Source organism: Poecilia latipinna, unplaced genomic scaffold, assembly GCF_001443285.1.
Source record: "Poecilia latipinna isolate Pla-1442-1.1 unplaced genomic scaffold, P_latipinna-1.0 Scaffold3032, whole genome shotgun sequence".
Lineage (NCBI taxonomy): Eukaryota > Metazoa > Chordata > Actinopteri > Cyprinodontiformes > Poeciliidae > Poecilia > Poecilia latipinna.
In genome coordinates, this window is record NW_015115648.1 from 25,983 (window position 1) to 41,986 (window position 16,004).

General features: G+C 36.2%; 1 protein-coding gene across 2 annotated transcripts in view; it reads left to right on the forward strand.

Moving 5' to 3' along the window:
* Window positions 1-16,004, forward strand: part of stk39 (serine threonine kinase 39) — a 36,946-nt gene that overhangs the window by 13,722 nt on the left and 7,220 nt on the right. The window contains exons 11-17 of one of the 2 annotated variants that reach the window (XM_015022512.1): window positions 4,178-4,300; window positions 4,838-4,867; window positions 5,213-5,269; window positions 5,983-6,059; window positions 12,366-12,418; window positions 12,616-12,684; window positions 13,800-13,864. In XM_015022512.1, coding sequence (XP_014877998.1) covers window positions 4,178-4,300; window positions 4,838-4,867; window positions 5,213-5,269; window positions 5,983-6,059; window positions 12,366-12,418; window positions 12,616-12,684; window positions 13,800-13,864 — 474 coding nt within the window. The remainder of the gene's footprint in view (window positions 1-4,177; window positions 4,301-4,837; window positions 4,868-5,212; window positions 5,270-5,982; window positions 6,060-12,365; window positions 12,419-12,615; window positions 12,685-13,799; window positions 13,865-16,004) is intronic. The other variant, XM_015022513.1, reaches the window with a different exon arrangement.

The following is a 16,004-nucleotide window of genomic DNA, read 5'->3' on the forward strand; positions in this document are numbered from 1 at the left end:
TTAAGTTGTTTTTGATATATAATGTAGAACAACTGAAAGTAACAAAGTTACTTGATTTTGGTACAACATGACTCAATCTGCCTGGAAAATACATAATGCCCTTTAAAGATGCTTGTTAGGTAATGTTTATAGTGGCATTAATTGGCATAGCTAAATTCAGATTACCTAGAGACTGAACCTAATGGCTAGTTTGACATAGTGGTTTATGCTAATGGTGTTTAATGCATCTTTAAATAATTCCCATCCTTAACTTTGATGACCATTTAAAAGGAAGCCAATAAATATCTTAACAGGAAATGAAAATAGGAGGCTGTACAACACCAGAGATCTTCCTGTATGAAACATGTAATGAGAACTAAACATTGAAAGATTTTGCTGGTAGTAGCAGCTGTCTGACAGAAAAATATAAATGTGTAAAAATCTAGAAAGCAGAGTTCACTAATCCCAAGTGGCACCACACCATCTCCTATCTCCATTTCCTGGTAACCAATCATTGACTTACCACTGAGAAGTGGTAAACCACTCAATTCTAAAGTAACAAAGACATGTCAAACAGCACTTGCATAAATCTCTATAAGGTTTTTGTGACTGGACTTGGTTTAGGATTGGAAGTCTCCTTTGGTCCCTCTTGAATTAGGTATAAAATTCAGCCTCTGGGATCAACTAATTTGGATTTATTCTAAATGAAGATAAAATTAGAACTATTTATTGTATGTAAAACATTGGCTGTTTATAACTTTTTAGTAGAACTGTGCTTCTGAATCCTTTTAAGCTATCCCTTTACCATTGATAATATGGGTTTCTAAAGGTTTTTTAAGTTTTCTTTTGGATTTGGCTGCTTTGTTTTCACATTTTTTTTGACCTATCCAGTATAATATGTTTGTTATACAAGTCATTTCAGTCCGGTCTATGAATAATGCAAACATAAAAAAATATTTTGAACTTGTGTGATAAACCGCTGGTTTGTCTAAATGTAAAACACAACATTGCAAAACCAAATTTTAAATGTGCTCTTTAAGCACTTTCTTTTTCACAACCTTTTGAAAACTCAGGCTTGGTTCCCCTTTCTTAAGTTGAGTATGAAACCTGCCAAAGATGCAGTACATATTTAGCTTGGATCTGTGGTGTCCATATGTGGCACTCAGGACCCACTTTCCTGCGTGTTTTAGATGTGTCCTCTCTCCATCAAACTTGACTGGAACGACTGCATTACTTCTGAATTCAGTTAAGTTCTGCAGGAACAAGGTTAAGCACCTCTGCACTAGACTGATAAACTGAAGCATGATGTATACCCCATGTCAGGCTTTCTGTGAAACATGTTCCTATTTTCTAAAAGACATGACTTTAATATACTCTTCATCTGATGCGAATTTTATTTTAGGCCTGCTACTTCTTCTTTTGTTTTTGAGTCGTTCTCATTTTTTAAGTATACTCTGCATGATAATAGACATCAGTTCCATGGACTGGATAAATTGTGAGTAAAAAAGAGAAAAATGTTAAGACCCAGAGCAATCTGGAGATTAATTGTTAAATACAAAAATTACTTATTACAGATTAGGTTATAAAGGATGTAATTTAAAACCTTCCCTCAATGTCGTAAAAATGTACAGCATGAAATACACAGTTGAAGGTCTGACTCAATGATGACTTTGGCTGTAGAAAATTTGCAGCAGAGCTGATGCCCTTGCTATTTTGCACGGGTTTGACCTACAGAGTCCACTGCATTATAAGCTCAGCAACATTATCCAAAGCCTGCAGATACAAGCAGTACTGCAGAAACACAACCACCTCAGGATATTGTGACCTTAGCTGCTCCCAAACCTCACTGTTCAGCTCCTCTCTTTGCACAGCCTCCTTAAGTCTCTTGACCTTCTTGATCTGCAGCATTTTCCCATTGACCTATCACAACCCTTGTTGCTTGGCATTCAGTTTTTCTTTTCTTTTCTTTTTCCTTTTTTTTTTTTTTTTTTTTCTTTGTGTGAAATTTGGTAGTCATGGTAAAAATATTGACATATCTAAGAAACAAATACTGATAGGGTTTAAAATAAAAGGGCTGGAACTGCATATCAGGTACACCTTCTCATTTTACAAGGGAATGAGAAAGAGATGGCAGATTCTTTCATCAGGAAAGTAATCACAGATGGTATCTAACAGATGGTATGAAAACTAGAAAAATAAAAAAAAACTTCAATTTATGGAAATTTTGGATAATGTAGGTAGAACAAAGCAAGTATTTGTTGCATGTTAAATTTGATTGTTAATAAAAGGAATATTGTGTTCACTAAGGTAGGTAGTTTTGAGTTGAAGAACCAGGATTACCAGCAGATGGCGCTCTAATACACACAATAAAAACTTCACAATAACCTGGTGGATCTGTTGTCAATGTAAAATATTGCAATGAATGTGGGTTTGAGTTATTGATTTAAGACATGCAAAAAACAAGCTGAACAAACAGAAAACAGATTCATATTGAGCTTAATTTTATGGTCCAGTGGACACATGATAATCAAAAAGTTATTGAACTCTGTAATGATGTTTTCTAAATGCTAATTTTCAGAAGAGCTACCAATACAGAACGTGGAGAAGTTGTAGCCTCTGAAAACATCCTGAAAACATCCAAATCTGCCTGTTGCTTGAGCAGGTTTGGCTTCTAGCTGAATCGATCTGTCTGTTTTGGTAAAGGACCCTGCGCAGAACTGGGAAAGCCTTTGTTCTCAGTCAGATTTAGAAGGTAAACCTGACACCAGCTGGAAGGGTAGTGCTCCTTTAACTGTGACCTCGACTAAAGCCGAGGGGAATTTATGGTGCTGGTTGCTCACAGATCTGTGTCAGATCTGTGTCGTTCCTCTGTAATACTTTGGAGCTGAGCTCATCTCAGACTTACAGACTGTCTCAATTTGGGGGGCATTTAGTGTGGCTTTGAATAGCTAATTTTCATGTAAAGCATAGAGTGACTTTGCAAAGCTATTCATACCCCAGGAACATTTTTGTTACAACCATAAACTGCCACCTATTTAATTTCAAGTTCTTTTGTCATAGATCAGTAATAAGAATAAACATAAACTTTATAAGTAAATTGCTATAAATAGTGTGTGGTTTTCAAATGTGAACTGAATGGTGTGCATTTGTTTCTAGCCTGCTTTAATAGGTTACTCCTAAATAAAATTCAGTGCAACCAACTTCCTTCAGAACTTATCTAATAAGGTGATAAGAGAACTCCTGACTACCATTTCCATTCAGGGCTCAGGGGTTTGTTAGCAAACAGTAGTGAACAAACAGCTTCATGAAAACCAAAGGACGCACCAGATAGGTCAGAAATGGTTGTGAAAGCTGTTAAAGCAATGCTAATCATAAAAAAAAAATATGTACATTTCAAGCTTTGGGAAATTTTACAGAGCTCAACTGGGATCCAAAATAATAAAAATATGGTCCAACTGCAAACCTACTTATACATTAAATTAAATTAACAGGCCAGGATAGTGAGCATTATTCCGAGTGGGCACCAAGAGGCAGCTTATAATTCTGGAAAAGCTGCAGAGATCCACAGCTCAGGTAGGGAAAACTGTTGATAAGACAAATTATGACTTGTGCACTCCACAAATCTGACCTTTAAGGAAGAGTGGCACAAAAAAGACAACAAGGTCACACCTAAATTATTTTTTAGATGTTCATGCAAAATGCTGTGTAGTGGTAGTGAATGACTACAAACATACAGATTTTGAACAAAGCATACCCTTTCATGTGTTACACTGGTCTATTCAGAGTTGATGCCTAAATCCAATTAAAATGTACGACTTAAAAAATTATGTTCACATGCATGTTTCATTCAAGCTTGATTTATTTTAGAAAGTAGAATTGGTGCAACTGTTTGATTACTTTCCAGATGTGCTGTATCCCAAAGACTTGCAGCTGTAAAGAAAGAGAAATGTGTTTCATTCTTTTTATTTGTAAATCATTCATCACTCTCAATCTGCTTCACATGCTCTACTTCTTGTTAATCTAACATATAAAATCCCCGCAACATACAAGTTTGTGATAAAGGTTAAAGGGCATTAATACTTTCGCAGACGTAAAAGTCTAAGTAAATCAAAGTGTGCTTGTGGACTCAAATAAAAAAACAAAGGAAAAAAAAAAAAACAAGGCACATGTAACATTAATGTTTGTCATGCCGGTGAAGGTGAGGAGAGTCCCAGGCTCCAGTGGCCACCTGCACAAGACGGTAGACGGGGACTGGGAGTGGAGCGACGACGAACTGGATGAGGGCAGTGAGGAGGGTAAAGCAGCGGTGAATCAGGGCAGGGTAAGTGAGGCATTACAAATACATTGAATTTTTTCACAGACAAGACAGATTTACTGCTTTAACACAGATGTTTTAAAATATTCAGGGTTACTAAGGTGTTTTATGTGAAGCATAAACCAGCATGAATCCTCCCCCTCTGTTTTTGACAGCGCTCATTCCTCCCCTCCTTGATCAGTTAGTTTTGTAGACATTAGAGGGTTGTCTAGAGTTCACTGTAGTGGAGGAAGGAGAAAGTGAAGTGTAGAAGAACCCTTTGATAAATATGATATGGTAAAAAGACGTTATGTATTATACAATAAATAACATTTGTAATGATTTAAAACATAAATTACTGCTAATAGAATATCATTTGCGTTTTCTTTTAGTTGTCTCTGGTAGGTTGCTTTCAAAGAGTTGAGAAGCAAAATTGAATAAAATGTAAAAATATATTTAAAAAAATGAATGAAGTGTCTGAAATTGATTATTTTGTCGCTCTGTTATTAAGATTGTAATTATTAGTTACACAGATGAATGTGTAAATATGTTTTTTTTTTCCAGTCACGAAGGGTCAAATATGAGGCCAAAGACGTAAGTTAGATTCTCATCTCATTTATTATTTAAGGAAGAGAATTAACAATATTTATACACTTTCTTGATAAAGAAGCAGTTAGGTAAATAACTTAACAAAAATGTACAGGTTTGGCTGCATGATAATTAGAAAACCAGATAAAATGCAATTAATTGAAAATGTTTTGTAAAAATAAGTTTAGCAATATTTTACACAAATTTAGCGCATATTATTATATTTTTTGTGACAATGTATTGAAGTCAGCCAATCTCTCTTTTTTTAATCCGCTCTTTTCTGTTTTTCTTCCAAGATGTTGTTAAAATTCATAATTTGCGCAATCATGCCTCTCAATTTCTTCCTCCTAGAATGAGGAAGATGCCAACAATATCCCTATAGAAGGCTTGTCTGTACAGCATCCCCAGGTGAGGGATTCTGCAGAAGCAGCGCTAATTTGTCATGATTCAATGAACTTGATGCTGCAGTGATTGTGTGTGTGTGTGCATAATGTACATGTGCAGCTGGCGCTATATGTGTGTGTGCGTGTGTGTGGGTGTGTGTGCGTGTGTGTGGGTGTGTGTGTGTGTGTGTGTGCGTGTGTGTGTGTGTGTGTGTGTGTGTGTGTGTGTGTGTGTAAATGTGAGAGGGTCTGTCTCCAGGATGGATGCTCTCAGCAGTAATAACTCACAGTAAATGGCTGCCTGCCTGACAGTGCCAGCTCAGTGGATAGGTGTATCTACTCCCAAGACTTACTCTGTTGTCATTGTGAAAGTGAACCAGAGCATTTTTGGGGTTGTCTTATGTCCCACTTAAAAATTATCTGAGAAGACATTTTTTACTCAAATTATCAATTCTTTCTCACATAAAAGACCCATAATATTGCAATATAATAGTTGTAATTATATAGACAAATAATACATCACACCTTTATTTATTGTTCCTTTTCTTTTCCCCTTACTTTCCCAACTTTCCCTACAGATTAGGTAAAACGATTCAATCATGCGTTGCATTACAGATTCAGCTCTGCACACACTTTGGATTTATTCTGATTACATGCTCCTTTTTCACTGCAGGGCATGATTTTATATTTTGTCTGTGTTGAAACGGCATAAAATAGGGTAAACTGATTCATTCCCAGGTATTTTCGATGCAGGTGGAACCATATGAGAATACACCCTTCATTCAAGGTGCTGTGAACATGGTACTGCGGCTACGGTAAGGCTGAACATAGTTTCCTACATTACTCGCGTACCAAAAAAAACATTCAGTATCTTCCAAAAGTACTCACTCCTCTTAGCTTGTTTAAATTTGGTCATTTTTACATAGAAAGCTTTAATATATTTTTGATAGGGGATTTAAGTGTCCGGCTAACCCAAAGTGGTGTTATTGGAGAATTGAAAGGTGGCTATACTTTTAAATACATAGGTAAAAGAAATAACGCACGAAGACGTAGTTCTTGCTGCTAGGCCACAGGCGTGCTTCGGAGATTTATTACACACTCTGCCACGGGACTCCTTCTGTGGCAACTCCTTAAATAGTATTTCCGCTCTTACAGTGTTAAATTGTGAAGTGGAAGGAAAATAAAGCACATAACACCAGTTCTAAAGTCCCTACACTGGCTCCCTGTAGCTCAGAGGATAGACTTTAAAATACTGTTAGTTTATAAATCACTGAACGGTTTAGCACCACAATACATTAAAGATCTGTTATTGGTGTACCAACCGTCTAGACCTCTCAGATCTTCTGGTTCTGGTCTGCTCTGCATCCCCAGAACCAGAACCAAACGAGGAGAAGCAGCATTCAGTTTCTATGCACCACAAATTTGGAATAAACTTCCAGAAAACTGTAAAACAGCTGAAAAACTGGGTGCCTTTAAATCTCAACTTAAAACCCACCTGTTTACAGTTGCTTATGGCAATTGATGCCTTCAATGTATTTGCGAGTGACTGGGGGTCATTGCGCGTATATAAAACCCTGTAAATTCTAGACTCTAACAGGTAACCAATTAATGCACAAAATCCGCGTAGGACAGCAAAAGTCCTAGCGCAAAATTTTTGCGAAACAGGCGGACGGAGCCTGGTGCTGCAAGACTGGAGGCCTTGTCCTGTTAGGCTGTGATTTTATTATCTTTTTATTACTTTCTTTTTCTTTCTCACTGTTTAAAATTATGTAAAGCACTTTGAAATGCCTTGCTGCTGAAATGTGCTATACAAATAAAATTTGATTGATTGATTGATAAATGCTTTCGAATTGTAAAATGTGAAAAGCTTCAGGATGTAATTTTTCAAGGTGATTTAGATAAAGTCACTATTATTTCTTTATTTCAACTGGAGCAAGAAGGCTACAGATACATCTGTTGTTCTGCTACAATCTTCTTTCAAAAGACTTTATTGTTAAGAAATACAGTGACATGAAGAAGTGAAGTCTTGTTGTTCAGCTAAAAATATCAATCTAGATACTCGGCTGTTGTCAAACGACAAAATGTATTAGCTGAATTTGAAAGAGATGGCAATGAAAGTCAAAATCAAATTGAGCTTTTCATCATATTAGTGTGGTTTCTATTACTCTGTTGATGATTCAAAAATGTTAGAGATGTAAAATAGAACTGGACTGAAGATGTGCAGGAATGGACAACCATTTATAGGTTCTTTTGATAGTTCAGAGCCTGTGGCTCCCCATAGAGGCGGTTGCCGAGTGCTGATTTGCTCATGCAGACATCTGAAGGCCCCCCTCAGGCGTCAAGAACAGCACAGATTTTTTTTTCTACTCAGTAACAAAACATAGGTCCAAAAACAACAGGTGGCAGTGAACTGCTTACTGCAGGGTAGTCAGCACTTCAATACGAAGGGCTTTGATGTGTTCGGCTCTCTGTTCTTCAGCTCTGTAACGTACAGAGATTTTGCCCGATAGTGCTCATAGATAATCAACACAACAGACAGAATCAATGCGAAATGCATTTAATCTCTCCAGAGTATTTGACAAGCTATATTAATTTAATATAGCTAGTGTCTGCTATAAATATTTCCGTAATGTGTGCGCAACCACTTATACTGTAAATGGAATCATAATTTTCATGAACTCTGATAATAAAAATTTAATTTGAAGAACATATATTTTCAAAAAGTGGATCCCAAATCGGTTTTAAAAAATATTAAATGACAAGCATTAAATGACCAAATTCATGAGATAAGAATAAACATCAAATTGGTTCTCATTCTCAGGCAAGAAAAGTTGAAAGCTGATTAGCATGAGTTTATAGTAATGAGATTCCCTCTGAAGCAAATAGTTAGCAATTGGACCAGTCTGATTATTTTTCGTCGTGTTTTTCGAAAAAGTATGGAGAAGTCTAGAAAAAAGAATTACAAGTCTAAATGAATGTATGCACATATTAATAAAAGTAAACTGAAGTCTACTTATAATATTTGAAACGAGATGGGAGCAACTGAGATAGAGGTGACATCTCCATGTTTCTTTACAAGCCTCTTACAGCAAATCCAGAATCACATAAATGTCAGACTGTTCTGAAACATGGTGCTAATATTGAATTTTGGAGAAACATTGATATTTAGTCTCAGTGAGTTTGTCTGCAGTTGTTTCTGTAAAAAAAAAAAAACATTCATAAACTTTAATCTTCTGCACGGCCATCCCAAGCTGCACACAAATTGACAAGAAAGTAATTGCTTTCCAGTTATTTACTTAAAGGACTTTTTTTATGAGCTGCATTTACCCTTTTTAACAGGACAAAGTTGAATTGATTAGATGGAGGAAGAAATCTAAAAAAAATATCTGGGGCTCTGTAAAACTGGGGCAAGACTATTTACAATTTTATGAGAGATGTAGATATTAAATAATAAATCTGTTGATTGTAGCTTTAAGAGTGATAAAATGAATGTAGTTCCTTCAAACATTTAAAACATTGGACTGTCTTAAAGATTTGATGAACTGAATACTTATATTTTCTGCTCGTCTTAACTGGGTTTGTTTGTGTGTGTTGCCCTCTTGTCATTGTTCTCAATCTTGTTTGTATAATTAGAACATAAAAATTGCTAGATTATTGAACAGAATCTCAAAGATCTGATATTTTTTTCTGGCCAAATAATGCAGTATACCTAAGCACAAGAAGGCTTCAGTTTAAATGAAGGAGACTCAAAGTTAAATGACTTTCACCACTGTTCAAACATAAAGTCAGAGGGGAGAAAAGAAAGTGGAAATTGTATGTTTATGGAGACTGTTGGCTATTAGTGCTGCGTTCAGTTTCTCTTCACAATCAGAAATCCGATCTGGAAATGACATCATTACCTAGTTCCGTATGTTTTAGCAGCAAGTTGGAATTCCAATGGCATGTACTAAATTTTCTGTAACAAACTAAGTTGCGATTTCAAACCGGTAATGTATTTTTCTCTATTTGATACTTTGAAACACTTATGCGTGATAGCAATGCGCTTCCGCAGTGAGTGAAGCCTCTACAGATAATGGGAAGACTCACATTATTATGTTAAAGTTGCTCTGATTTATCCATTCGTGCTGCTTGTCTTGGAACACACATAGTTTGGAAATGTTGACAGCTGTTTGGAAACTACAGTCTCCAAAGGTCTGCATTGTCCAAGGAATTCACACAGACTGAGAAAAACCAGCCACAAAACTCTAATCAGTGAATCTCTATCAGTTGGTTCTTCTGTTTGCACATGACAGGAAACAGTGCTGGCCTATACAGGCCAACTCTGGGATCATTCTAAGTGGGGTTTTTTGTATATATATTAATGTCTGAGTGTTCATTCAGAGGTTATATGTTCTTCCTACACACCAGACCAAAATAAAACAGTGTTGGTGGATGAAGTGTTGTCTTCCTGTGACTTGTGCAGAATCTGTTTTTTTTTTTGTTTTTTTTACACATTGCTCCTAAATATTTTTAGATGAAGGCTTCAGAGTTTCAGGACATTTATCATAGCAGCTTTGATCACCATGACATGCTGCCTCATCAGCCAGCATTGGACAACCAGGTCATTTTCCTGAAAATGAAAGTAGCCACGCTCAGTCATAATAAATTGAAGGTAAATCAGAGCTAAGACTGTTTAGAAAGTGCTGTGTGTAATAAACTCATTAGCGATCTGTCTTCATTTGTGTGTGTCTTGAGTTATGGTTTAAAGTTCCTCACAAATGTGACATATGGGTTTGTGGAGTGATTTATATAACTGGACTGGAAACCAAATTAATCTCATCCCAGGAGTGGTGTTGGTTTTCAGCAATATCAGTTCCTGCCTGCCCCATAAAACGGAGGCTCCCAGAACACAAAAACATTTTCTCAGATTCGTACAGCAGTACTACTTGATCTGCATAGAGAAAAAGTATAAAATATTTTACTCTGTTCTTCTATTGGAATGTTGTACAAAGGCTTGCCTTTTTATTTTTGCAACATCATTCCACACATGCATCAGCGATGCAGGGTTGATGGAGATAATAAGGCAATTAGACAGCTGCTACCTTAGTACTTGTATCACTATGTCGAAATTAAATTAATGAGATATGTCCCCCTGCCCTACACGGTTTGCTCGTTGACAACAACATCCCATTTTTCCTCTGAAGTTGTGCCTTTATGGTGAATTTAATTATTTCTCTAATGAAGCTTGTTTACAATCATTGTGCCAGATAGTTTTCCTTCAGCACCTACATTGATTACACCTTTCAGTGTGAAAATTGTTATCAAAAGGTCAGATTGTGATGTTACTGGTAATGACAAAACTTCACAGGATTATCGCTCACCTTTATTGTCATCCTCCCAACGGAGTGTTTGAACACCTGCGCGATGTTTTGATTTCAGAGCGCCTCCTCGTTGTTATAAAAAAGAGGGAAAATTGTCTCTCTCTGTTTGGAGAGAGATGTTGTTTTCTCTCCCAACATCGAGAGAAAACACGATTAGCAACTGGAATGTGAATATTGTGGTACTCTGAGTAATGACTAGAGATTTAAAGTCCTCCAAAGGTTTGGAGGCCAAATCAATGGGGAAAAAAAGAGAGTTGCTGCATTTTTTTTTTTAGGATATCACAAAAAATATTTTAACAACGACAAGTATAAGACTGAATAAAAATATATTTACTTACACAACAACGAAGTTAAGATGCAACATTGTTGTTCAGTCATCAACAAGGATGAAATTAGGCTGAGATACATTTTTGTGGTAATCGCTTTCATTACTGCAACAGTGTCATCAAGGTACAATCTCTTGATTACCTTAATTGGATGGTTTATAGATGCAGTAATGAGGCAGAAATAACCTCTGACATTTTGCCGCCAGTTTTGAGCATCTTTTATCTTTTGTAGGTGTACAAAGGGATGCATTAGTAAACATGGGGACCATTCAGATTTACAGGACATTTTACTATATGGTCATCGCAGCAATTAGAGAGGTCTACAAAACTCCATAAATGATTAAAATGACACAGCAGTAAGGAGTTCTTCAAGTATTCAAACAGGACGCCAACATTTTCAGATCCTGTGTGGTCCACAGATTTTGAAAACCAAATACATCAACATAAAATAACTTTCTGTTTTCTTATTAGCTTCACTGACAGTTGTTGCTACAAGGTTACATTCTCCACAGTTTTTAATCACTGAAACAACCCAGCATGACTTTTACTACTCTGAATGTTTCTACAAGACAGATAAACATCTATCTTGTTTCGTACTCTTCTCAACTAAAATGTATTTGCAGAATATTCTCTGTACCAGAAAGCAATCTCACAAATCAATAAAATATATCTACTGATATATTTTCTGCATACCTTTCTGTACACTGTACGAGCTTACTTTGTATATTGTATTACTTAAATGTTCAACAAGTCAGCCGAAAAGTCAGCTGCAGGCGCATAGGACGATGGGATTTAGATTGCTGTCCTCAGGTCAATATCTGATCAAAGAATAATGCAACTAGTTTGACTTCTTACCTAAGGTGGGTAGAAATATACCAGATCATCTCTGAAGGCGGGAAAAGTGTCTTCAACAATGCTTTCACACCTGCATTTAGCACTATTAGAACATGATCATCTTGCTCAGGATGAGTTTTAGTGCCAAGTGTGAATGGGGTCAGAGAAAACCATCTAACACTTTCTTCTGCTGTCTTACTAAAGAAAGCGGTAGACTATAGGAACAGTGTAATGAACAATAGAAGCAGTTTAGAAATTGTAACCTTGAACAAGCTTGATATATGTTAATACTGAAAACCAGCCTGTGTTGACTTAGTTTGAAGCCTGATTAGTAGGTAAAAGAAGATTCGGCCTTAGTTAAAACTGTGTGCCAGACTCGTGGTCCCATTTTTCTGTCTCTGCTCTGAACAGAATATGACCGAATCATCTGATTCAAGGATGTGGCTTTGTATTTCTAAACACTTTTCTCCTGTAGTTTCTAATCCTATTATCTGTGCATCCAGACATGATCTCCTGTTTGTTCCCTAACCTTCAGCTGCCCAGTCATGTTTCATTCCAGGTGCAACCCAGTGGCTCATACTCCCCCTGTCTTCCCTTTCAGGAACTCCAAAAAGGAGCTGAATGACATTCGGTTTGAGTTCACCCCTGGGCGAGGTAAGAGCTCAGTCTAAATTAATTTTCCTAAATTGCACTTTTCTTTGTAATAACATTCTCTCTCTCTCCTTATCGATACGGGCATGTATTAGGCAATATCATTGCGCTGTGGGCAGCATCTAATTTTGTGTGTAACACAATTACCTGCTAAGTGGAATGATGCAAGCCAAATATTTGTCATGTTATTCCCTCACAAGACACTGCTGATGGCGTCTCCCAGGAGCTTTACTCAGCCGGTCTGGTCAATGGGCTCGATGTCTTAATTGGTAATGTCACACCTCTTTGTCTTCAATGAATTGTGTTTTTCTGCAGTTATTGAAGCAAGTCCTCTGTGAAACATCTGTAAAAACTATTTCTGTTATAATAATCAGTATTAACAAAGAGACTAAAACAATTAAAGGGAGTAATATTTAAAAAATTCCCTTTCCACAATTTGCTTTTATCCCCACGTTCATGTAGCTTCACCATGGTAAAGTATTGATTTAAACATTATCTTGAGGATACAGTCTGTCACAGCACTGAAACGCTGTAAGTCAGACTTCACTTCTGTCATACCATCACGACGTTTCCCCCCAAATTTTTCTTCCAGGTAATGTTACACTTATCAAGATTGGGAAGCAAGTTAAAATGCTCAGATGGAATTTGTAGTTAAATCTCTCCCTTATTTTCCTCAAACAGTGAAAAAACAAGTTGCTACATCAAATTATTGGTAAAAGAAAGCATTTTCTTACCTGTTTAACTTGCTCATAAACAACTAATTGTGCTCATAAATAATAATTGTGATCACCTTGATGATCTGGTAGTTGACTCTGCTTGAGCTAGTGACATTAGTTGTGAGATAAACTGTGTTGTTTATCTTTGTCCTTTAGCTTTGGATTATTGCTCTTTCTCAAATTCGAGTTTCCAAATGTGTCCAGTGGAAGGACTACTTTTGATTGGCGAGGAGAAATATGTCCTCCTTAACTGCAGTTACTTCCACAAACTCTCCCACATTTTTGCACAGTTTTTGTAAAAAAGTGCTTTTCCATTCAAGATATTTCAATTAAAATGTCTTTTTTTATTCATGCATATTAAAATAATCTAATATGGATACTTTTGGATACATTATGGACATATTGTGTCTTTCTGTTGTAGAGGGGATGACTCAAATGGCTCCATTTACTTCTGAAAAGTGCATAAAATACTCTACTAAAAACCAACAGAATGGCAGATTATGCTTTACTCATCCTTTATGCTTTAAAAGTTTTTAGGTCTTCTGTTTCAAAATGTGATATTTGCCCTTTAAACTTCACAGAATCAGAAAGTATTGGTGATTATATTAACATTTGACTCTCCATGTGTTTTCATTTGAACAGTGATATTCTCTCTTTCCCTGTTACAGTTGCTGCTAACCTTCAAAAGATTGTAGATGACCCAATTACCTATAAAGTGTTGACCTTTAAGCTGGTGAGTTTCCAGATGACTGATAGCTGATGACAGCCTTAGTGGGTTTTGTCATGCCTGACAGGTTCCTCCTGTTAACAGCCTGTTGATGCATGATGTGATGAAGGATTCAATTGCTGGAGTTACTGCTGTCTAGCAAAACAAATGACTTCAGGGTGAACCGGCATCTGTTCCTTGGGTTTTTCTGTTCACGACGCGGAGGAAAGCATTTTATGCAGAATTAGATCAGAGCTGACACTGCAGAAAACTATCTGCAGCAGATATGAAGTTAATTTATTTATTTTTTTGGTCTAAGTCATAAAGAACACCATGACTAGCTGTGGTTTTGAAAATCAAAGGGAAGTATAATTTAAAGGTTTCATCCCATTTTTATGTATTATTTAGAATGACACTTTCAAAGTTCTTGAGGTTTAATGAGATACTTTTTACTTGGTAATATTCGAAAAAGAAATGACAAGGGACTTCAGACATATTCTTACTACTGCAAATGTCCCACTTACGCCTTCTGTTCTTTTTTTTTTCCCAGATAAGATGGAAAATAAAATGAAATGTTGCAGCTCATTAGTCATTATTTCCTTCACCACTGAACTTGTGAACTTGCAATAGTCGTTCCCCTCTGCCATGATCGCTGTGTTTACTATGCTGCTTTAAGTCACTCGCATTTCAAAATTCACAATCTATCTCAAAAGACTTGCAGTTGCAGCGAGGGTTTTTTTTATTACGTATTGATTTAGAGCTCATGAATCCAAAAGTAAGATCACACTTTTCAGGTTTTTATTTGCCAAAAAGTCTTTTACTTCACCTATACGCACTATTTTATGTTGCTCTGTCACATAAAATCTAATAATTGAAGTTTGTGATTGTAAGGTGAGAAAATTTAAAAAAAAAAAAAACTTTAATGTTTGCAGCTATTTAAACCTGTTTATTAACCAGTGAAGCCAAGATTGTAGCATTTACTGGAACATCATCCTCTCATATGTGTGAACTAATGTGTAGATAGATTCATAATTAGCAGTAACTTTGTTTACTATGTCCGCATTCATAAACCTGTCACTGTGTAGTGGTAAAGACCTTAGCATAAATTACTACCTTTTGTTTTGTCAACAAACAGTGCTGAACCAGCTCAAGTCACATAATCTAATTTAATATTGATTTTTTTTTTCTGATACAGTGTAGTTACTTGACTCATAAATCTCTCACAGTAAACAACATTATCTACACTTCTCTACACAATGAGAATATACCTGTCCTTTGTTGCATTTTGAACAACCCAAAACATAACATTGTGTGGTGCTGAATGAAGTTGTTTGCTTTCCTCGAAAAATATATCCAATATATTATATTTACAGCAGGAGAAATGCAAGATCCAGGGAATACAATGATATTTTATTTCGCTGCGTTTCTTCTGGTTAAATCTTTGTGGACACTAGTGGTGGTTCTGTGTTTGAGATTTTCACAGGCTGACTAGATTGTTCCATGCTTTTGTTAAAGTAAGAACATATCACAATCAATTTTAACAATCAATTTTATGATTGTATGAATTTTTTGGACTAGATTATTTATGTTACAGGTCAAATCTAACAATCTAACCTTTCAGCCATGTTTTCCCAGTTTTCCCTGTTATATTTTCCAGAGCATATTTTATTTGCTAAGGCTGCATCACTGAGGATACTGATAAATCCCTGCCCAACTCTTCTACTGTAAGCTAAGAGTTACGAGGGCAATACTATAAAAGCCAGGGAGTGACAATAATTACCCTCACAAGGGAAACAGTTCATAACACTTTATGTGCATAATTTATAGAATGGGTGTCTCTGTGACAGCTTTATGGTTGAAGTGACCAAGAGATCCAGTGGTCTCTGAGCTCAAAGCTGACCTCTTCTGACATCACTGCCTCAACGTTGCCTAGACAGTCAGAGGTCTCAGACCCCTGCAGTGGTCCGGCGAGTCTCTCTGAATTGTGACACTTTTGAAACATATAGTCTCAACTTTTCTTTAGGGAATCTAAATGAAAACCAAATTTTAATTTTGATTTACAGAGAAACCAAAATGAGGATTAAATGTTCTATTGGAAGTACATGCATATAAATGGTAATGACACCAATGCAAATGACAAAAAAAAAAAAAAAAAAAAAAAAAAAAA